This window comes from Rutilus rutilus, assembly GCF_951802725.1.
Source record: "Rutilus rutilus genome assembly, chromosome: 15".
Classification (NCBI taxonomy): Eukaryota; Metazoa; Chordata; class Actinopteri; order Cypriniformes; family Leuciscidae; genus Rutilus; species Rutilus rutilus.
In genome coordinates, this window is record NC_140220.1 from 20,738,948 (window position 1) to 20,763,634 (window position 24,687).

General features: G+C 38.0%; 1 protein-coding gene across 1 annotated transcript; it reads right to left on the reverse strand.

Annotated features, from left to right (window-relative positions):
* Positions 1–7,800: 7,800 nt before the first annotated feature.
* Positions 7,801–23,206, reverse strand: nid2b (nidogen 2b (osteonidogen); the record flags this gene model as incomplete). Its single annotated transcript, XM_084432718.1, has 18 exons — positions 7,801–7,957; positions 8,057–8,180; positions 8,572–8,729; positions 10,437–10,608; positions 10,980–11,109; positions 11,202–11,371; positions 12,721–12,945; positions 14,070–14,306; positions 14,607–14,729; positions 15,215–15,343; positions 15,507–15,653; positions 15,770–15,994; positions 17,228–17,428; positions 17,521–17,766; positions 17,852–18,255; positions 21,678–21,904; positions 22,493–22,768; positions 23,012–23,206. 18 exons carry the CDS (start codon positions 23,204–23,206, stop codon positions 7,810–7,812), a joined length of 3,537 nt encoding a protein of 1,178 aa, XP_084288844.1. The 3' UTR covers positions 7,801–7,809.
* Positions 23,207–24,687: the final 1,481 nt, after the last annotated feature.

The following is a 24,687-nucleotide window of genomic DNA, read 5'->3' on the forward strand; positions in this document are numbered from 1 at the left end:
ATGTCATTTCCGATAATCAAGTCTGAGTATGAATCAACCGACCGTTGACGGGGGGAATTTTCCCGTAACCTTAAGAACACTCGAAGCCAAGGCTTGCAGACAAACACTCAATCTCCAAACACAACTTTTCTCCCTGGCTCAACCCTGCTTCAGTCCAGATGCTGTATTCCCACCCCCACAGAGGAGAGGGGAGTTGTGTTTTCCGATGGCTTCCACATGTCGAGCGGAGACATGGCTGAGTGATTCGCCTCCATCCAGGGACTCATCAGAGAGCAATATTATGTGCCAGGGGTGACGGTTAACAAGTGGGAATTGATCTTTGTTCTACCAGACACCAAGCTGCAGTTTTCTCTCTCTCACCTCATTTCCCCTCACCAATAAGCTCTTGAAGATTGTTTATTGGTGCAAGTTGAAGTCGACGACAAAAGATCTATGGTCTTAGGGTTCTTGCACGCAACCCTGACATTCTTTTAACTTTTCTCATATTACATCTTAAGCCGGGTGCACACTGTGCGATTTACAATAGTCCTTTACGACTGTTGCTTGTCAGACTGTACGAACATGATCATCGCTGTAAGCCATGTCACATTGTAAGATCTCAGTCATCAATGTCAGACTGTACGCGTTAAAAACAGATCCATGCAAGAAAACTTTTCCGGAGTTTTCCATCATCAATCAATGACACGTTCGGTGACAGTGAGCTGCACTACACACGGGATTGAAATGGTGGCTACAAAGAAATCTCTAACATTAATTTTGGTCATGGCTTGTCTTGAAAAAAACGAAGACAGTTTGACGGTCGTCGTAGGAAAAGTCACACTGCAGGACTGTGAGTCAAAACTTCTGACGCTGCCAGAATTTTGTCTGAGGTAAAATTTGATCGCAACGGTAATCTGCTGTTGGTGAACATGTCAAACTAATAGGCTAGGATCAGAGGAATCTTTTTGGATGTGCAAAATTTGTCTCGAGACGGCCAAATAGTGGCCAAAATCGCACAGTGTGTACCCGGGTTTAGTTCTTTCTTAGCGAATTTCGTCACGAGAATAGTATGTGCGTACTATATGGCCGGGGACGGACTAAAGGGACGGAATAACCAAATTCCGGATGTTGCAACAACAACAGATGCCTTCACTGACAAGCGTTTAGAAACACCTGCAACTTTAGCTTAAAAGAGTACAAAGACATTTTTATCGATCGTCGTGGATGAGTATGGAACTGTCCACTTCCATCGCATGTCACTGCGAGTGAGGGCCTCTCGGCTGGTTGAGGACCGAGGACTGAAAGGATAAAAGGAGGTGTGACGACAGTGAAGGATGAGAGAGGACCAAGCCTGGACTTTATGTGGTTTATTATGTTTATATGCGGCAGTCGTCAGTGAGGTGCTGCCGCTTTACTTTCGATTTGTTGTTTATTTTGGGGATTATGTTGAACGTTTGCCAGTTCCCGCCTCCTTCTTCCCTTATCAATTAACCTTGTTACGACAAAAAGTTCAGCAGCAAAAATAACTGTATCTGTGCCTTTTTATTGCTAATTTTTCACTGCGTGTCTTTAGTAAATCCTGACAGTAGTTTTTTAATGCCAAAAGAGGGTTTGTGCTGGTGCAAGTTAGTAAATCTGGCCCTTAGAGTCTTGGACAATGTAGAGTTTAAGCACGGACTGGTTTTAGTAACCTTCAATGGAAAAATCCCACAATGTTTTTTGCTCACTGCCCAGGGACCTTATTCAATATGCTTCAGTAATTTTCCCGACACACAAACACAAGTTATAAACAACAAAAACATGCCAAAAATTCAGCCATCTCTTGTAAACAATTCTTTTTGGGCCTGGTTTCTTGGGAAGATTCCCACAATGCTCTTTGCTCCCTGTTCAATCACCTGCAACCTTGTTAAAAATGCCTGAACATGAACATGTGCGCACACACACACACACACACACATACTTGTTTTCCTACCATAAGGGGGTCCACACACACACACACACACACACACACACACACACACACACACACACACACACACTACGACAACATTCATGAAGTGATTAATCTGTTTTTAACCATTTTTGTTTAAAGAAATTACCACTAAATGCAATTACTTACTGTCAATCTGACACACTGTATATAATCTTAGAGATAAGAGTGTAGCACAGTACTCTACTGTACTGTAATCTTGTGTTTTACAGCAGAGAGGGTTTATGTAACTCATTTCGCTCTCAGGGTTCAGCAGGACAAAGGATGAACAAATATGTCTTCCTGGTAGAGGGTGCGGCCCACATGAATTCATTTAGTGTTTAAATGTTGGCTCCTATTATTAAATGGATAAAATTACAGAACATTAAAGTTGATTAATAGCATTTGTGTTTTAAACCATTTGGAAAAAGTCAACACATACAGCAATGCCTTACTGCTTACAGCTTGCCATTGCCAGACAAATACAAATATAAAATATACAAATATAAAAGATGCCAGAAAATGGTTTTCTCATAAGTTTTGGAAGCAATAAGTCACAAAAGTAGTAGTGGGAAGTTCGGATCATTTTACTGACTTGGATCTTTGAATCTCGTTCATCAAAATGAACGAATCTTTTTTCGAGTAATTTCGTTCATTTCAGCAGAATGTATTTAAAATGTTATATGTTAGCCAGATTCCCCAAACACATCAAATGTGAACTAATCATTTCTGTTTCCAGTACAGAACCCAAAGGATGTTGCGCATGTGCGGTCAACACAAAATGAACAAATCACTCTCTGAGACAACTCGGTAGTCTGGAGTCATATTAAAGATTCGTTCAAAATGAACCCATCACTAAACAAAAGGTTGTAGTTTACAAAAAAAATGGAGGCAAGTAGAAAGGTCCTAATGTTGTTACTCTTTTATTGTCAAAATATACTATTATTTATTTATTTATTTATTTATTGTAATTAAGGAAAACCACGAGGTAATAGGATTGCACACAAAGTTGATATTTAAAATAGTTTTACAATACCACAGTGAAGTGAACTACATAGTATGGAAGCTTGTTTCCGCTACGGAATAAAAAAAATGTAAAAGATATTTGCAACTTTTTATCTCAAAATAACTTTTTTTCAATTGCGAGTTATAATGTCAGAATAGCGAGATATAAACTCACAATTTCGAGAAATAAAAGATAAAAAAAAAAAGATATTAAAGATATTAAAGACAGATTTAAAGATATTAGATATCAGACAGCAATTCTGACTTTTTCCCCGCAATTCTGACTTTTTGTCTTGCAATTGCGAGTTTACGTCTCGCAATTCTGACTTCTTTTCTCAGAATTGTGAGAAATAAACTAGCAAGTTATAAGTCCAATTCTGATGAAAAAAAGACTGATCTCAAATATGAGTTATAAAGAATTGCAGAATTGAAAAACTCATAATTCTGACTTTATAACACACAATTGCGACTTAATATCACACAATTCTGAAAAAAGTCAGAATTGTGAAATAAAAACTTGCAATTACCTTTTTATATTTTTTATTCAGTGGCGGAATCAAGCTTCCATAACATAGCAATATTACAGTAAAGATCAATTAATCAGCATATTGTGATATTGTTGGATACACATTCAAGAGGAGGGAATCCTCTTTACTTCTTTACCTCTTTTAAAAATGCCAGTCATCATTAATTTTATGTTTTTTAAACTGCCTACTTTTTCATGCTTAATTATTGTTTTGTAGATAGTAGTTTATATAACATTTAAAACCTAAAACATGAGATGTGCTTTTGAAAAAAAGTAATTGGACACCAATTTGTACCCTATTCATAGTGCCTAAATTAAACTGACGTTGTTTTGAATGCTCTTGCTGACTCATAATCAAAAGATTATTCTTTGATGTAACATACAACCTTAACCACAGAAGTGTCCCCACCCATTTCTCTCTCAATGTGTGTGTGTGTGTGTGTGGTGAGAAAGGAGAAAGGCTTTGTGTTTGTATAGAGAGGATGAGAGGTGTGTGTACGTGGTTATACATTAAGGTTATAGATTAGTCTCAAATGGGCTTCAGACTAGGGCTAGAACAAACCGTACTGTTATGTACAGTAACAACGTCCATAGGAGTGTCTTGCACACAGAGCTCCTGGTACAAATCAAAATGCCATTCAATTTCCTGTCTCCCTCTGTTTCTATTCTTCTCTCTCTCACACACACACATGAATTTGAACTATGCATGTTGTTATTGCTTGTTAAAGTGCACCATTAAGACAAAGTTGGCATGATTTTCAAAGACTTTAAGGAATTATGATTTGCGTCACTGAACGCACGGCCCATACAAAAGATTTAGGGCAGAAGGGAAGAGTTGAGAAGCCTACTTAACTGGAAGTGAAGTTGGGACGGATGACAGAAAACCAAGACTACAGTACAAACTATTGCTCTCATGCTAACTCTAATTGGACACCACAGTGATGTCTATAATCATGCCTATTTTCCAATCTTAAATCTACACGGGCATCTTTATGCACAGTCTACTTCAGACATCAGCACACAGCCTTCATGAATCAGAATATTTGCTTATTGAGTTTTGCGTGTGAAGAGGGCTGTTTAGCATTCACACTGCTGTTGCTCACTATCAAATTCACCATATGTTTAACCAACGAGCAGCTGGATGCTTCACCTGGCTTTGATGCCATGGGAACGTGTCTTGCATCACCTTTGTGGTTATTTGAGCATAGGCCTACATTTTTGGATTTATTGGTAAATAACTGCAAAGTTGGCCTTTTTGAAGATCAAGTTTTAGTCTTCACTTTTTGCAGAATAATACTAACACATTTTATTGTGCTCAATTGTGCGTTCTGTCCAAGGAAAACAATGGCAGCCGCTTGACATTGTTAAACTAAATATCATAACTGCAAGCTTGCATTCAGATCTGCATCCATTTTTTATTGCAATGCTGAACGCACACTTAGGATATTCACTTAACACGTAAATGTAGCTTGAATGCTATCAGTTGTCTGTTATAGTGCGTTAGCAAATGTTTCACATTATATTCTTTGCATGTTCTTAAAGTCAGCATTCATTTAAAATTGTGATAGTCTTTTCTTTCCTGTTGTGATGTATATTTGAGTGTAATGACTTCTCAAACAAGAACAAAAATAGGGCAGACTTGATTTTGTCCATGAGGAATCGATTGGATGGTTGTGGTTTGCTATTGGTCAATCTCTTGTGAGTGACAGATTGCCCCACCTTCGCACCAGTATAAGAGAAGAGAATAGATTTCGTTGTGAGAGGGAAAGATATTTTGATTAAGGATTACGAGGGCACATGAATTAATAATAATTTATCATAAACTGCAATATTCCATAGAAACTGTAAATTGATTTCATGGTGACTTTAATATTCATTATTATTCATATTAGCTCAACAGAAACTGAGCTGCTGACCATATGCAACCTGAGAGAAGACGTGAGCAAGAGAAGCCGTATTTGAGCGTAAGTTAATATTGTTAATTTGACAAAAACATTAACTTTTAGCGTGTTCCTAATCTCAGACCATGTTATTGTTAAGGGTTAGTTCGCCCAAAAATGAAAATTCTGTTATCATTTACTAACCCTCATGTTAGCAACTCAATCGCTTTATATGATGAACAGATGTATTTAGGCTTTTATTCACATATAAACACTGATCAGCGAACATAAACAGCTGAACATGCTTGACACATGAAATCAAACCTCATTGGTTCTTGTTGAAGCTCAAACGTGCTGCGTAACACAAGACTGAACCTCATTGGTTCTTGCTGAAGCTCAAACGTGCTGCGTAACACAAGACTGAACCTCATTGGTTCTTGCTGAAGCTCAAACGTGCTGCGTAACACGAGACTGAACCTCATTGGTTCTTGCTGAAGCTCAAACGTGCTGCGTAACACAAGAATTAACCTCATTGGTTCTTGCTGAAGCTCAAACGTGCTGCGTAACACAAGAATGGACATCATTGGTTCTTGCTGAAGCTCAAACGTGCTGCGTAACACAAGAATGGACATCATTGGTTCTCGCACATCAAGTCAACATGCTTGAGAGTCGATGAATATTTATATGTGAATAAAAGCCTAAATTAAACCTGTTCAACATGTAAAGTGATCAAGTGTCTTCAGAAAATTTGGACTAAACCGCTCAATTCATTTGGATTAGTTTTAGGAACTCTTTATGAATTGTTTTGAAGCCTCAAATTGGTAGTTGCATGGACTGTCAATGGAGGGACAGAAATCTCTCAGATTTCATTCAAATATCTTCTTTTGTGTTCTGAAGATGAATGAAAGTCTTATGGGTTTGGAGCAACATGAGGGTGAGTAAATGATGACAGAATTTTCATTTTTGGATGAAATAACCCTATAAAAAGCCAAATAGTTCATACGCCCCAGTACAATAAACATTTAATCCAGAAGGAGTTAAGAGGATACCGTGGTAAATGTGAGAAATATGCACTCACTGCACCCAATGGGCTCAAACTGCTCCCTTGGGTGCCTGATGGCTTCTAAGACCAGGCCAAAGTTCACACCCCACCTCTGGGTATATGGCTACTCTGTTGAGTAAACTGTATTGAACCCTCTGACCTGCTGTGGGGTCTGAGGCTGAAGGATAGAAGCCAGTGTTGGCTGCCCTCCACAGGCTGGGAGGTCTGGCCTCTGCAGTGGTGAAGTCTTGCCGTCTGTTGGCGGTTCTTGTGCCTTGTGGGTAACCCATCCTGTTTGTTTAGCAATATCAAACCATGGGTTTACAGAAACCCCATGGCAATGCTCAAATATTATTCCACACCTTCCCACGGACGAGAGAATAAAGTGAAACTAGGCTATATTCTAACCAAGCAGAACAACATAGGTTTGGAATCATGCGAAGACAAGGGTGAGGGGTTGTGGGAGCAATCTTGCGGAAGAGATTCTCTCTGTTCATGGAACCCTTGTATTTTTGGCCTTACTGAGAGTCAGACTAAAATGAACCATTATGTGTCAACATTATTTTAGACAGTGGGAATTTTCCATTGTGGTCGAGGGCCAAATTGCACTTCTCCCGTTCATTATGCTTGACGGGCATCACACGACAGTAATGCATTGATATGAAAGACCTATTTATGAAAATTATAAAACTTAATTTTAATTTTATTTTGTTTCATATATTTTTTATTGAAAAAAAATGGTTTATCTGATAAAAAAAAAAAAAAGAAAAGCTAAAATCTTCATCTGCTTTGTCATCTTCATCTAGTTTAATTTATATACACACTTACACTGGACCATTTTGAACCATTCAGGCTTTAGTAATGAACTATTATTTCAATTAGTTAGTTAGCAGCGCAACCTATTGGTGAAAATATTGAACTTCAACTTCAGGCAGTATTTTAGGTTGTTTAGGGTGGCATCATTATTATCAGTAACTAAAACTAATATTAAATTGAACGAAAATAAACGAAAATTTGAGCGAAAATAAGCATTGAAATTACTCACTACAAATAAATAAAAACTAAAACTGAAAGAAAAAAAAACCTAGTAATATTTAAAAATAATTAAAAAAAAACTACAAAAAGAAATGACAAAAGCACATAGTCAAATTACTAAACTATGAAACTAATTAAAAATATTACTAAAAACTATATAGATAATACTAAAATAACACTGGGTGGCATTTTCTTAAATGCCAAATACTTTTTCAGTCAATTTTGTTTAGTTTCGTTGTCATTTATTTATTTTCTGACATTTCTGTTACAGAACCAAACATCCATATAGTCTACATAAGTCTGCAGGTCTCTATATAAAAATAAAACAGAAACAAACAGAGTGATCAGGAATTCTGTACTGCTTTCATAATTTTTATTTTTTTATTTTTTTATATATGTTATTTGAATACTTACATAGACACTGTGATGGAATAACTGTAATCCCATACAAGTGTGACTGCTGAATAGGGACATACGATGTGTTTTTCCTATTGATTTGATCTATCACCAGTATCCCATCTCTGTAAGGACATTCTCATCATGAATAAGGAAACACTGAGCCAGCCAGATCATGTTAATTAAAATCCATAGAGCTGCAAGGATAAGTGTCAGAGACTCACCTCTCCCAGTCAGTGTAGTAAAAGTGGCTGTTATAGACGGCCAGGCTGAATGGATAGTCCAAAGCATCCTGGAACACACGTCTCTGAGTCCCATCTGGAGATATGCACTCCAGTTTCTTTGAGCCTGGGGATTTAGTTGACTTTTATCTTAATATTATACTGCATATGATTGTAACAGTCATGTTCAGTGTTGGTTTTGTTTTCACTCCTCTGGATGCCTGAGTTCTTGACATTGTTTGTTTGATACTATGGTTTCTAATTAGTTACACACCTGTTCTTTGTTTTGTTGATCATCATTTACTGTGTATATAAGACCATAGTTTTCTCAGTTCTGGATTCATCGTCGTCAATGTTAAATGTAAAGTTGCTTTATTCATTCTCCATGTTCATTAAAGTCTCTAGTTTCATGTTATTCCTGCATTTTGCTCTTATTTGGGTTTAACTACACAGTACTCGTGACAATGCCTTATATGTAGCTGATAAAGTCAGATATTATATTTTAAGAAGACTCGTACCTGCATCTGCCCAGCACAGGTGATTTGTGGTGAAGTCCAGTGTCAAGGCATTGGGCAACATGAGACCCACTTGCACCAGGACTTTCCTCTTATGTCCCTCCAATGTTGAGCTCTCAATTTTGGGAGCATCACGGTTCCAGTCGGTCCAATATAAGGTTCTGAAGAACACATACAGTAGATTAACACTTTCAAACAAAACAGGTAAGTGAATATATTGATGTTTATTGCAGTAATACATAATGAAGATGTCAATGTATATGCTCATTATTATACAAAATAAATAACATACACTACCATTCAAAAATTTGGGGTCAGTAAGATTTAATTTGAAAGAAATTCAGCGAGGATGCATTACATTGACCAAAAGTAACAGTAAAGAATTGGTTTATGTTACAAAAGATTTATATGTCAAATAAATACTGTTCATTTTAACTTTCTATTCATTATAGTATCCTGAAAACAAATGTATAACTGTTTTCACATAAATATTATGCAGCATAATTATTCCGTATTCAACATTGGTGATGATGATGAGAAATGTTTCTTGAGCATCAATTAACCATAATAGAAGGATTTCTGATGGATGAACACAAGAGACTTATTAAACTCTTATTGACCCACAACTTTTGAATATATTTCTAGTTCAGCCATAAAACTCTAGAGGGCGCAGGCTGATAGGTCCATCCCATTTAGTCAGGGAACAGACTCACAGAGAGATGGTGAATACACAATCAAGTAGTTTATTTACAAGCTTTAGTGCACAAGGTGAGTATTTCAGAAAATATCAACTGATGAGAAGACGAGGAACAGTCCAAGGTCAGGTGAGCTGCACCACACACACACACACACACGCATGTTGCTGTCTTCAAAGATTTAAGTACATGTATCCTTCACTTACAGGTTTATGAAACAAACACATGGAAAACTGGAGACTGGAGAGAGAATTCAAGAAGATGAAGATGTGGAGACAATCACAGAGGTAAGTTTCATAGTACAGAGAATAGTCCAGTACATTAGATAGTCCAAGTTGTAGACCAGACAATCATGAAGAGTGTGGTGCAGGCTTTAAAGGCCCCCTGAAATCAAAATGTAAGTTTTTTAGCTTTTGGTATGAATATGTTAGCCTTAAGGTTATGAATAAGCTGGTGTGTTCCAAAGCAATGACAAAATTCGCATTTAGGAGATATAAGCATTCAAAACGTACAGTCCCTTACTTCCGCTAAAATGGATCAAGGATTTTTAAGACATTGCCACGGACTTCACCTTCTCATCACAGCTTCTGTCCAATGAAATGCTCTCTAGAATCTAAAGCTCCGCCCCCTATGCTATAAAACCACCTGGCCAAAGTGACCGTTGACACATCACAGAGCAATATGGGTTGGAGGTGTGTGTTCGGTTGCTCAAACGCTCAAATTTTATTCCGTTTTCCAACTATACGTTGGTTAAGAATGAAATGGCTTGAATATATCCATACCTCTACTATTGAATCCAACGTATCATCAGCACTCGTATTCGCTTCCATGGTGCTGTCAAGTATGACTTGCAGTCTATGAGGTAAACTAAACGCTAGTGGCTGTTTGAAAAGTGGGAGGAGCCATTCAATATGTCCCACCTTAGCTTCCTGTTTCAGTGGAAATTATGTCAACGCATCATACAAACTGTGCCTTCCAAGGTGAAAGGTGATTGTGACAGTACTATAATTATATTACTATACTATAATTCACTGGGGTTAGGAACAGCCTTCGCGTGCCCAGCAGATTGAGTTAAGGACTTATCAGCCTGTGCCATCTAGAGTTTCATGACAGAACTTTGTATATTAAAATACATAGACAGCAAATTAAGGATTTTGATTTCATCTCACTGACCCACTCTTAGCGTCCACAATGATGGCTCTGGGATTGACCAAATCAGAATCAATCAGCACTTTTCTGTTCCTGCCATCCAGACCAGATGTCTCAATCCTGTCTTTCCCACTGTCCACCCAGAACAGTTTCCTGTGCACAGTGTCCACTGCAATTCCCTCTGGCTGGACCAAGCCTGAAATTTCACATTGTATGATTATGGAATCTAGGAGTCAGTTGCATAAACTGCTGAGACTAGTTTTACAAGTTATTCATAAAGCAAATAAGAAAAAAAAAAGGAATAAAAAAGAAAAAGAAAGTAAATTGGTCTAATTTTTGAATCCGAAAAGTTAGACTGATTACCCCTTGCTTAGTTGGTTTTTAAGAGTCAGTCTTAACTTAGTGGCTATAGTCTCCATAATGGATGGATGGACGGATGGATGGATGGAATGAATGGATGGGTGCATGGATGGATGAGATAGATAGATAGATAGATAGATAGATAGATAGATAGATAGATAGATAGATAGATAGATAGATAGATAGATAGATAGATAGATAGATCACCTTGGCTGATAATAGCCTCTGGCTGAGACCCAAATACTAAGACCACTCTGTTAATGGTATGTCGTCCAAAATCTGTCCAATATAACATGTTCTCCTGACAGTCATAGTCCATTCCAATCACAACGGAGTCCTGTAATGATATACAAGCATTATTTTTCACGATTAATTAGAACAAGTTTTTGAATTTGGATATAATCACGAATTGTGGTTAATAGGGTTTACCTTTAAGGCCAGTAAAACAGTGGATTTTTCTTGAACTGGGTCTGTTTCATCAAGAGGAATGACTACAATCTGTGAGGCTTGTGCATAAAGGATAGCAGGCCCTGAAGGGGAGGAGCTTATGACAGGATACGTCAATGCATTATTCAATGGGGGGGCATCACCTGAGATACCTGGCAGGTAAAAAGAACAGACATTATAATATGACAATCTAGGGCTACACGATTAAAAAAAAAAAAAAAAACATATGGTGACTGAGTGAGACCTGGACACATTGGTGAATGGTGAGAAATTTGGCTAAATAAAAAAAAATCCTGTCAGAAGAATTGCGCGATAACTTTATTATTTATTTTTCCGTCTGAATCATCTCAGTGAGCTTTTGTGAGGTTTTACACATGCGCAGTAAGGTGAGTTTAGCGTTTTCCAAAAGTTTCTCATCCACACTGAAACGTTGGAAAAGCCTGAAAATGCTAGTGTGGACGGAGAGCACTTTTAAACGAAAAAGCCATTTTCAAATGTATCGGATTAATGTAGACGTATACTGTAAGTTGAGAAATACTTCAAAAGTGTACAAAGTAACACTGTAAAAAGTGTTTTAACCCCAAAAAATGAATTGAAAAATATTATTAAAAAACACTCACATCAGTTACTGCCATATTTAAAATTGACAGGGTCACCCCCTCATGGGGGCAGCCATATTGAAATCCCATGAAACGAATACTGCTCACTTTATCTTAAGCTCTATTCGCACGGGATAAGTATTACCTGGTGACCTCTAGTCATTTGTAATAATTGCGGAGGTTGTCTGTGATCTTAATCCCGCGCGAATGTCTGTAGGCCTGAGGCCATGTCTTTAATTTGTAAAGTAAAAATTCCCCCGAAATTGACACCGAGGTCCTGTGATAATATTAGTCCCGTGCGAATCGGCATCTCTGTGATTTGGCGGGGGCGTTTATAATAATTGTTTCAAGGTTTTTGTTTCCTGTGCGCATCTTTCGCGAAGAATGGAGGCTGTGTTGGAGTGTTTTGATAGTATTTTGGGTACTGAGTCATATCGCTATACCCTCACCATACAACTATACAATTTGCTGAAAGAGAAAGCTGAAAACCATCAGAAGAGCAAAAACAAAAAGAATGATTAGATGGAGATGAATGACATGTATAGCAGCATGCGGTAAGGAACATTCTTCTGTTTATGATATTTCATACAGCTAGACCTATAATAACAAGACATTTCCAAGCAATAGCCTATCGACATCATATCGAGTCGAGTAAAATCACAGGCTTCGCTTATCCCGTGCGAATGCGCAGAATTTCTAAATCACACGAGGTCCCCAGATAATACTAGAGCAAATAGGGCTTTAGTATTCTGCCTGTTATCAGACTTCTGTTGAAATTCAGGGCTGTCGCTAGAGGGGAGAAAGGTGGAGATGATTCTAGGGGCCGCCATCATTTGGGGAGCCCCTGCGATTTGGTTTCGGTATTTTCAGCGTAATCAGTCCAAAATAACTTCATTACTCACAGGGGGGCTTTACATCATTGTAGGACCGGGTTCCAATAATTTCCACGCCTTGGTGGTCCACACACCAGCAGAAACTGCTGTTGCCGTAACATTGCACAGGCAGGAAATTCCCGTGAGCGTCACACAGGGGCATGTAGTCCTGAGGGGACGGCTGACCATTATAGTGACTCATAAGTGAAAGCCTCCAACGCTCGCATACAGTCTCCACACGAGGAACCAGGGCAGCTGAGTAAGAGACACAGTACACAGTGTCAATTTTACTGAGTAATGTTTCTTTTGGAAAACACTGTGAAGACATTTTCCTGAAATTCTTTAAATGATGTGACCATTGACCGCATCCATATATCTTGCCTCAATGAATGACTATGTGAGCGTTAATTACAGTTAGGCTGTCCCATGATAATTATGTCATATATAGTTGGAAGTGCATACCACTCCCACAACACACGTGCAATTCAACAGTGAGGAACAGGAAGTGTGTCCTTGTGTTTTAAATGGCTGGGATTTTTTGGCAACATATTGCAACTTTTTTTTTTAACAACCTCAATGTCAATGAACTGGGATATTAGAGCAGACTAAATATCTAAATCAAAAAAATGCTAGACTCTGTAGAGATTCACCATATGTATGTGTAAAATAATAATGTTAAAATATAATCTCAAGTTTCTCTGGGGAACGCAAAAGTTTTGCAAGAGTGCGCAAGCAAGCATTCAAATATGTTTTTCATAACCATGTCCCTTTAGGGGCTCTGTGTCCAATAAATTTGATTCTTTAAAGAATAGAAAGTTAATCAGAACTAGATTTATTTGAAATAGAAACCTTTTTATATACATTAATACTTTTATTCTTGAAATCATGCATTAAATTGATCAAAAGACAATAAAGAAATGTATAATTTTACAAAATATATCTATTTCAAATCAGTGCTGTTTTTTTACTTTCTATTCAAAGAATACTGAAAGAAAATGTATCACAGTTTGCACAAAACTTTAAGCACACCTGTTTTTAACACTGATGATAATAATGAGAAATCTTTATTGAGCGTCAAATCATCATTAGAATGATTTCTGAAGGATCATGTGACACTGAAGACTGGAGCAATAATGCTGAAAATTCAGTTTGATCACTAAATCAATAAATTACATTTTAAAATACATCATAGAAAACAGTTATTCCCAAATTGTAATAACATTTCACAATGTTACAGTTTTTACTGTATAATAATATGAATGCAGACTTGGTGAACATAAACTTCTTTCAAAAAGTTTTCCCAAACTTTTAAATATATATCCTAAAATATCAGCCTGATCCTAACAGACCGTGAGGGGGATGAAACTACAAATCCATACCTGGCTGATCACAATTGGCATGTACTGTGCCAGGCATTGTCCTGGTACCCACTCTCTCCTGACCTCTACTGTCCACACACCAGCAGTGTCCAGTGGTGCCCAGGCACTGCAGGGGTTTGTACTGCCCTTTCTCATCACACTGAGGAATGAAGGCTTCCAGGCCACGGTACATGCGTAGACTCTCTTGCAGACTGTCTCTGTGTTGCTGGCACACAGTTAATGACGGTTTGGGCTTCTCTAGTGTAGAAATAAACATAGGACCAAAGAACATGTATGGGAATTCATTACATGCAATGACGTGATTGATCTAAGTCCTGGAACTAGAGATGTTGTTCCGGGAACATGTTCTAGTTGTTTTCAACCACATGAATGATTAAACAACGCATTTGTTTTCGATTGGTTTATAAAGCGACAATGAACATAATATTTGACTTGATTTGTTTGCTGGACTTCTATGTTATAAGCAAAGAGAACCGTCTGATACTGAGCTGACAGGGGAGGAAGCATTGTGTGTTCCTTGATAAATGTGTGGTTTACGTGGTGGCTGGCAGAGAAAGCCGTCGCCCTTGTATTCAGGCCAACACTGGCAGTGGAACGAGCCCTGGGTGTTGGAGCAGGAAGCAAACGGATGACAGAGCTGCAGAAAACACTCGTCGATATCTGCAAAAGAAGAGAATGATGGGCCTCGATGATTGCTGCTAATGATGATTAACTGCTGATTTTTGGAACAGCACCCTTTCTAGCATATTTCTTAACCCGTCATTGACAGAATTTTCCGTCATTTATGACATAACACTTCTCCGGCAATATGCGATAGGGGTTGCATAAGAGTACAGGATCTCCAGATCAAAACAGGTGTTTAAGGCTATGTTTAGACAGCCAGCAAAAAATCTTTTTTTATATATATACAGATTTTATCCAGATGGGTTTTCAAAAGTCTGGACAGAAGAACAAAACAAAAAACAACAACAACATAAATCAGATTTTTTTTCCAAATCTGATTCAAACCACATTTGGAGGCGGTATGAATTATGATTGCAATCAGATTTTTACAGATGTGTCTCAGCCTGGATGATCTGGCCGCTCAAATGCGACACACAACACCGAAATTCTCATACACACATTACAAAACGCAGAACACTTACCCACACACACATGCAAATCGAGGTCAAACTCATAGCCAGGTTCACAGTGGCAGTGATGTCCACCCGGCATGTTCACACACTCAGAGTGAGGACCACAGGAACTGAGCCCATCAGCACACTCATCTACATCTGGATCACAGATTCAAAACCCAAGAGAGCCATTCAGCACTTTAACTAGGCAGTCATTTATTAAAGGCATCAGAAGATGACACACAGTCTCTAAGGGAAATAGAGATTAAGCATTTGGCTCAATGTCAAAATATAACAAAGATGAACACTGAAATATCTGTACCATAGCAGTTGCGTCCATCCCCCTGAAAGCCCATGGCACACTGACAGTGGTACTGAATGCCATCCCCTGGCAGACAGAGGGCCATGGGATCACAATGGTGCTTCCCAGTTGAACAGGGGTTCAACTCCACAAGCCCAGGGAGCTCACCTGATAACATACAGATAAAGAAATCTTCAAAGTCCTCAACAAGATCCAAAATTATGTAAAATAGAATTAAGAATGACCCACATTGTAGAATGGTTTGGTTAACAGTATGTTCTAACCTCCTACAGGTCCCACTTGGTTGATTATGGCATATCTAAGGGTGGTTCCTTCTGTGAACGTGACCATCAGATGCTCCACATTCACCTGCTGAAAATCCGGTATGGTCCATGGGCCATGCTCACAGTTACGGAAACTTACATTATGGTGTAGCCGGTAAGAGAACGTCTCGGATCCACCATTTTCTGACACCACCATGTACTCTTGCAGTGATGATGATGTCACAACTGAGCCAGAAACACAATACATATCCCATAATGCTCAAAGAACACATATTAAAACACTAACTTTAGACTTGAGTGGCTTATTGCTTTTAAAACATGCGACAGCTCTATGATAAAAGACACAAATGTCCAATAAAGAGTTACATTTGTTAATTATTAATCATTATTGAAATTAAACAATTCTTCAGGTAATATAAGAGAATATGATGTATAAGAATTCAAGAATTTGATGGGCCAAGGGGTGGTGATGTTTAGTCCAAAATAATTGACATTTGAATTTTTTGGACAAAAAAGGACATTTTGCTGTTTTGCTGTGTATCCGTCACAGTTTTGTTCAGTTAGTTCCATTTTCATGGACTTTTAGTTTGTTTTTTCAGTCACATGTTCTCCTTTGTCTTAGTTTCCCGCCAATCATTAGTTTCTATGGACACTGATTAATCATCACAGCTGCTTATCATTTAGTTCATTATCTGTCTATTTAAGTTCCTCTGTTTGTATCACTCATTGCATAGCACACTGTTTCGTATTGTTGGATCGTTGTTTGCTTTTCTATTCAGAGTTATTTAATTGAACTTAGACTTCCCATAAGTCATAATTGACTTTTCTAAATTAACATTATTTGTAATTGTGTTTTTTTTCTCGTAATTTCTACATTTATGTGATAATTAGTACTTTTTATCTCAAAATTATGACTTAATGTGTCATTATTTCAAATTTATGAGATAAAGTCATAATTATGACAGAAAATCAAAATTATGAGGTAAATCATAACTAAATAAAAAAAATATTTGTTATAATTATGACATCTCATAATTTTGACTTTATCTCATAGTGACATTAGTCAGTATATCATAATTTCACATTTCAGTTTTCTGTTTGTGTAATAATTATGACTTTATATGTTATAATTATGACTTACCAAATTATAATTTTTTCTTATGTGGCAGAAATGGGCTTCCATACTCCCTATTTCTGTTTTGAGTTCCAGACTGTCAGTCTGTGCGTTAGTGTTGGGGATTTATTGGTTTTTAAGTAAACTTACAGGTTTGGGACTTTTTTTTTTTTTTTTTGGTGGAGCACAAATAGACAAAGTGATTGGCGATATGGAGTCTAAAACGTATGTTAGTATAAACTTCTTGTTTATTGAACTGTTTGTTTAAAAACAATATCACACTTAAAATCATGTGGAATTACTGAACCCTAGTCATACCCTCCAAGATTGCTTACAAGAATTACCTGATTGGTTGTATTGGTAGGTCTCTTTATATGGCAGAATATGAACTTTAGCACCACTGGGAATGGTAGGTAAATCTCCATTGATCCTTATGTTAAATGTCAAGTGGTTGAATGAATCCAGTCCTTTAGCCTCTTGAATAATGGTAACACGCTGGCCTTGTGGGCTGAAAACCAGTTCTGCCCAATGAAAAAACTCAGCACCTGAAGAAAATATGTTTTTCTTCAGTAGAGTGACATGACAACTTTATAAATATTATTTAATGGAGCTTCAGATTAGAAAAAAATAATAATACCAGTTATGCTGAAGCCATTTGGATGGTTTTGGAGCTCAAGAGCAAACAGCCAGCCAAATATGGAGACCAGCGGGCTCACAACCATCAGAGCCCAACCTGCCTGAGCTGGGACAGGACTGATGGAGATGTACACGCGTCCTTCTCCCACCACAGCAAAGCCATGGATGTCCACATTGTTTAGCTGAGATTTAGTGTCTCCGACAGAAACACTTCCACTCAGCTTTCCACTTAAAGGCTGAGAAATACCTGTAAAAACAATCGTATCTTCCACTTTTGTATAGATGGTATCATAGTCATAAGAAATGATATGAAAAGAACATACTAAACTCACCCATGGGTAAACATTGTCTGCCACTCCCATAGTAACCAGTACGACAATGACAGCATGGACCAGTTGCATAGTCTGTGCAGTAACCATCCTGGGAGCAGAATTTCAAGTGCATGCCACACAATTTGGTTCCATTATTTGAACTAGCGTGTAGTAGGTCTTGGTTTGGTTTTAATGGCGGTTGAACCAGTGAAGCTGGGGTGTCCATTTGGGCCCCAGAAGTAGATTTATCTGCAGCTGTGTTTGATTCTTCTGTAATGTAGAAATCTTCATCTGTGGTGTTGCGCAAGCTACCAAAACCCAGAGAATCAGACTTGGAGACTGAAGCAGGAACTACCTTCTGGAATGGGAAGCGGCTGGTTCCGATGTGGAAAATCCACAGTCCATTTAACCCGGTGTTCCCTGCCCTGAGAGTTGCATAGGTAATTTACCATAAGGTTTAGTTTGTTAACACTGTTGTTTGCATGAGTTAACAATGAACAGTTATTTTACAGCATGTATGGTAACACTATACAGTAAGGTCTCATTTGTTAACAGCTAATGCATTAAATGGGACCTATTATGCCCTTTTTCAAAGTCTTGATTTTGTTTTTGCTGTCTACTAGAATAGGTTTTCATGCCTGAATGTTAAAAAAAAATATCTCAGGTTACGACTGTAACCCAAGTTCCCTGAGAAGGGAACGAGACGCTGCGTCGATGACGCCTTGGGAACGCCTCCGCATGATTACGTCTGAAGCACGTATGTCAACTAGTCCAATGGAAAGAGTGAACGTCACAGGCGGGTGACGTCATGACCAGGAAAGGATAAAAGCACATCCGGTGCAACCGGCGTTAGCTTCGAGAGCCGAAGCAAAGTCGATCACAGGGGTGCAGGAAGTATGGCAGGGTGACGTAGCGTCTCGTTCCCTTCTCAGGGAACTAGGGTTACAGTCGTAACCTGAGACGTTCCCTTTCGAGGGAACTCGCGCTGCGTCGATGACGCCTTGGGAACGAGAATACCCAATACGCCATACTTACAATTGCCTGTATGTGAAACTGTCGGCAATCTAAGTATAAAGCACCTGAGACCCTGGGGCAGCGTCCAGGTTCAGGCTATAAAACCTCACAAATGTGAGTGGCGAGGACCACCCTGCCGCACCCTGAGCTTTTGGGACGAGCACATTTTCTCTCGGCTGGCCACTCAATTTTTTATTTATCTACAGCACGAGTTATCACCTCCACAAGCTCCTCATATGCTGGGGAATTAGATGGCGAATCCTCTTCACGTGTGTTTGTGTCACTTTCTCCAATGCTCAGTACATCTACCTCCTCAGACCTAGAGCACCGAAGCATTGGGCTCTCTCCCCGGGCGGAAGTAGCCGCAGGGCGGGCTTCTGACACCGGCAAGACAGCACTGGATCCCCCTGGTAAGGGAGGAGATAAGGCAGAGCCCGTCTCCAACCCCGCCGAGAGATCCATTTGTGAACCCCAGGAATGCATTCTCCATGCTGCCTCCGTGCCATGCTCCACTCCCAAACAGATTACACAAAGTTCGTGTGTATCCCCACCCATCAGGAAACAAGGGCAGGGAGAAGCACACGACTTGAATAACTGTTTCGCCATAATGTTGTGACAGACAAACGATAAATAGTACAGACGGGTTTGACACAGAGCGCTTTGCTGAGGCACAAAAGCTAACGGCGGTTGCACCGGATGTGCTTTTATCCTTTCCTGGTCATGACGTCATCCGCCTGTGACGTTCACTCTTTCCATTGGACTAGTTGACATATATGCTTCAGACGTAATCACGCGGATGCTTTCCCAAGGCGTCATTGACGCAGCGCGAACATTCTTTTTTTACGTTACATTGTTGCAGCACCTCTCTTCCCAGTCTTTCTCTGTTTAGTTCCTGTCTCTATGAAACCCCTTCCTCTGAAAAGCACAATGTGCTCTGATTGGTTGGCTAAATCAATGTGTTGTGATTGGTCAACTGTTTCACGCGTGTTTTGAAAATGTCACGCCCAGTGTTTGAAGTGGAAAAACTCTCTTGTGCACCAGCTGGCAGCAGTGGTTCTGGCTTATGTTGCGTTCATATGCATCGTAATTACCGTAGTCTCAAGATGACAACACATGACGTTATATTCGGAGCTGTTGACGTCCTCGGACTGGGACAATGCGTTTTTATGGCACCACTATCAACACCTAAATGAATCTGCAGCGGTCCTGTGGTACAAGTAGGAGCTCTCAGAAAACTCCTACCTTACAAGCTGTAATTACGAGCTTTATGAGGACATGAACACTTTTTGTTGAAATCATGTAATTGCGGTAATTACGACATGGCGTGACCACACATTTAATTGGCTCCATAGGCGAAATCAAACATAAAAATTACATGACCACAGATAAGTGTTTTTGATATTAAGCAGACTGTTTTGTACAGCTAAATTACCATAGAAGTTGGCTGTACCATTAAAAATACGTGTTCTTAAAAATAAGATGGGTCCCCGAGTGCACAGGAAAGTTGGAGCATGCAACACAATTATCTGAGGGAGAGCAGAGCCAATTCATAAGAAAACACTGTCAATTTGAGAGCGTGCGTCCAGTTTTTTTGTGAAAACTAACTCAGTGAAATACATTTTTGAAATAAAGATTCTCATTTATGTATTATGGTGCAGAGCGAGCAGAGCAGAGCAAGTGTTTTCAATTCTTTCCTATGGAAGTTAAGCTTCACGCTCGTGCAGTGCATTGTGGGATTGACAGCGGACCGGAGAAAGCGTTGAGAGCAGCCAAGAGCATCAGTTCTAGACTTTATGCAAATATTAAGCAAAAAATGCGGTTGTATTGTTTACAAAGTGGATGCTTTGCAGTTGTTATATATACACACAATATATATATATATATATATATATATATATACACAGTATATACTGTACACACACATGTGTGTGTGTGTGTGTTAAATGTTCCAGTTTAGATGCTTTCATTGTGATTTTACTGGCTGGGTTTACAGAAGTTTATAAAATTGACAAGATGACTTTACTTGGGAACAAAGCAAAGCTTGCCCATTTCCAAATGTAATCGCATCTCTGATGATTATTGCACGTGTTGAAAAAACAAACATAGATTAAACACATTCGCTACAGATGCGCCCCAAAGCGGAGGCATATAGTGTTGCCAGAGTTTTGTACAATACGGGAAGAAAACTCAAGATTACAATGGAGACAATGGAGGCAATGGAGGTTTCAGGGAGTTCAGAAACAGTGCGCACTGTTATAGAGAACAACTCCCTTTGGAGTGGCTTTGTGCTTTGTAACTTTGCAGATTAAGATCATTAATTAAGATAAATAATGCTGTAGAAGTATTTTTCATTGTTAGGTCATGTTAACTACTTTAACAGAGTTAACTTATGTTAAAAAAAATCAAAACTTAAAGTAAAGCATTTACAACATTTATCACTATAGGTTAATGTTAATTACTACTATTTTTTTTTTTTTTTTTTTTTTTTACATTTAGTGTAGTCAATAACATAGTGTCCATAATGAAGAAAAGTATACGTGTAAAATGACTGTGAAAAACTTAAAGTTTGGGAGAATTGCACCACATGACATTTTACAACCTGAAGTAACCTTAATTGTCATGTTTAAATAATTTTACTTCAGAAAAGTTGTAACTGATTCATAAATTTTAGATGTTTTATCATGTTTTATACATTATTGTATTATCAGTTCAAATGAATTAACAATAAGCAAAAATAAATAAACCTATAATGCAGCATTAAATATGTAATGTTAATGAATTGCATAGATACTTGAAATGGATAAAATAATAAAAAAAGGTTTCATGCACTCACTTTTGGAGGTTATTGGTTGTCTCATCAGAGCCAATCAGACTGTAGAACAGCTCTTCTGTGGTAGATGTATCACCTCTACTAAAACCAACCTGAAGTTTAGCATGTCCTTTTGACATGTTAGTATAATTGTGACTGATATTTAGCATCTGCTGCTCATCCTCGGGATACAGGAACAAGGCATATGTATCTGATTTATTACCAGCCAACACAACCTGGAAACTGGTTACCTGCATGCAGGTCAGAACAACATAGTTAATATTGATAATAGCATTACAAAATCAAAACATTACTTTCTTTGAAATATTTAGGTAAAAAGGCGGTAACACTTTATTTTGTAACGCAGTTCGTTGTTATGGGAAGAAGGAGGCGGGAACCGGCGAACATTTAAAGTATAACTTTGCAACAATTACATGCAAATAACCCTAAATTAAACCCCAGATCCTAACCCTAACCCTATAGTAAGTACATGTAGTTAATTATTATTACACAGTACGTAAATGTATAAATACACTGTAACATGGACACATTAAAATAAAGGGTTACACTTTATTTTAAGGTGTCATTATTTCATTGTAATTATATGTTTAAGTACTGAGTAATAATAATTAACTATAGAGTTAGGGTAGAATTAGGGTTTGGTTGAGGGTTAATTTAATCTAATTATGCATAATTTCCTGTTATTATACGGTATAACATGTAACATATGTAACAAGAACACTGTAAAATAAAGTGTTACCAAATAAAGTGTAACCAAAAAGGCATGATGAAGGAATACAAAAGAATGTTACACAATGTAAAAATGGTGACTGGAGTAGCCTGTCCTCTTCACATGCAACGTTGTCCCATGTGGCGATGACCGTGTGGCTGGACTTAAATGTAGAACCAGTGAAACCACGCTGCACCATTTCAGAAGCCCAGTTTAATACATCCAATGATTCCTCCACACGGTAAAACACAGATCCTTTTCCATGTCCCGAACTAATGTCTGTCAGGAAAGGTGCTATGGCTGAGAAGCTCAGAGGAAACATGGTTCTTAAATACTGACTCTCTTCAGGAGGAAGCTGAAGGGACAAGAAGCCATTTGTGGCAACCTGAGGAATGGAGAAGAGTGTGATAACTCAAGACTTTTCATATTGTAATAATTGGATGCATTTTAATAATTATGCTCATGATTTTGTATGACAACAATAGCAATTCAATTCATTGTTAAACTTCAGACTCCACATGCTCAATAGATCTGGTTAAATATGCACAATTCATGCGAAAATAATGGGGAAATCAAACTTTTCTTTTTAGAATGTAATGGCAATGACAAAAAAAATAGTGTGGCTTACATAAAGAACGTTGAACTGCACATTGTAGAACTGTAATGGCTTTTTTAGCGTCAGGGCTTCAGACAGTTCATCATCACCTTCTTGAAGAACTGAATCGCCATCAGATAATCCAAAAGGGAAAAGTGCGTCCTTTTGAATCGCATTCATGAAATAAACATTTGTAAAAAGTAAAGCAAATACCCAGCAGTTCTTCATTTCGAGACGAAGCAGCTTCGAACTGGAGCACTTGAATATAATTGTCCCAGAAGAAGTTCATGAGATGTGACCATGTGGTGATTTAAAATGAAAGGATGCCTCAACCACAAACCACATAGTTACCAAAATGTCTATGGGAGGGTTTTAGTAGGCGAGTACAAAGCATCATCCAATGCTCATATGTGGTTGAATAGAACAGAATGGATAAAATAATAAAGAGGTTTCTTGCATTCACTTATGGAGAATAGAAAATGATTTTTGCAAACAGACACTTGCTTCAAGAAATGTGTATTTTAAATATTAAATATAAAAAAAAAATACTTTCATTTACAGAAATGAGGATAATTTTCAAAAACGTTATCTAATTCTTGGAACCCTTGGAATCCCCTAAAATATTTTATTGGCTTAAAATAAGATAAAAAAAACAAAACAAAAAAACACAATGGAAGGCAATGGGAACTGAAAATGTTTGGTAACTGACATTCTTCAAAATATCTTCTTCAACAGAGGAAATAAATAGGTTTGGAAAGACATGAGGGTGAGTAAATTATGACTTTTTTTTGGTGAACTACCCTTTAAATGTACAAAGCTTTAAAACAATTACAGTTTCATTTAAATAATACAATAGTGGCACAGTCCCGGAAGTTCACTATAAAATGTCCTTTATTTACATAAATGAATAAATATAAATTATACAGTCACTGAAAGACAATATTGTTCTGCAGTTGCACCGGTTATTGCTCTTGAACTCTCAGAATATGTAGAGCCCATGTAATTGTTCTACCAATGTTCTGGATTTTCTGCAGGAGGAATCTGCATGTCTTGACTGTGGTATTTAAGGTGCAAACAACAAGGCTCTTGGCTGTCTGAGTGGGTGAGATGGTTGAGTTAGTCTATTGAAATGACATGGTCTCGCCAATGGGTGGAACTTGCCTAGGATGAACAGCTGCTTTGTTTTCAGTCATTTTTGCTTCAGTCATCTGGACAGAAATGTCTTCCAGAAATGCTGTGAAACCTGTTTGTCAGAGGGTAGAAGTAGAGATTTAACCGAGTATCATCTGCATGAGACTGATAAAGAAAGCCATTAGATTTGATAAATTTGCTTGTGATTCAATGTAAAGAGAGATTAAAAATGGTCCTAGTACTGATCCCTGTGGAACTCCAGTTTCCATGTCAATATACCATGAGTGCTCTGTGAGCACACTTTGCTCCATTAATGATGTCATAATGAAAGTTATATAGTGGTTGCCATTTCTATTAAAAACAAATAAAATAAAATTATATATATAATATATATAAAATATAACATTTTAAGCAGGAGGGCAGTTCAAGATATTATCTGTTTTGTTTTGACATATACAAATGAAAAGTTTTGTAAATGTTTTAACCTTACTGCTGTGTAATGAGAAATGATGTCTCTCCTAAAACTTGTGTGCATCTTAAATATTTCCCTCTAGGAGGCGTCATGATGCAGTACAGAT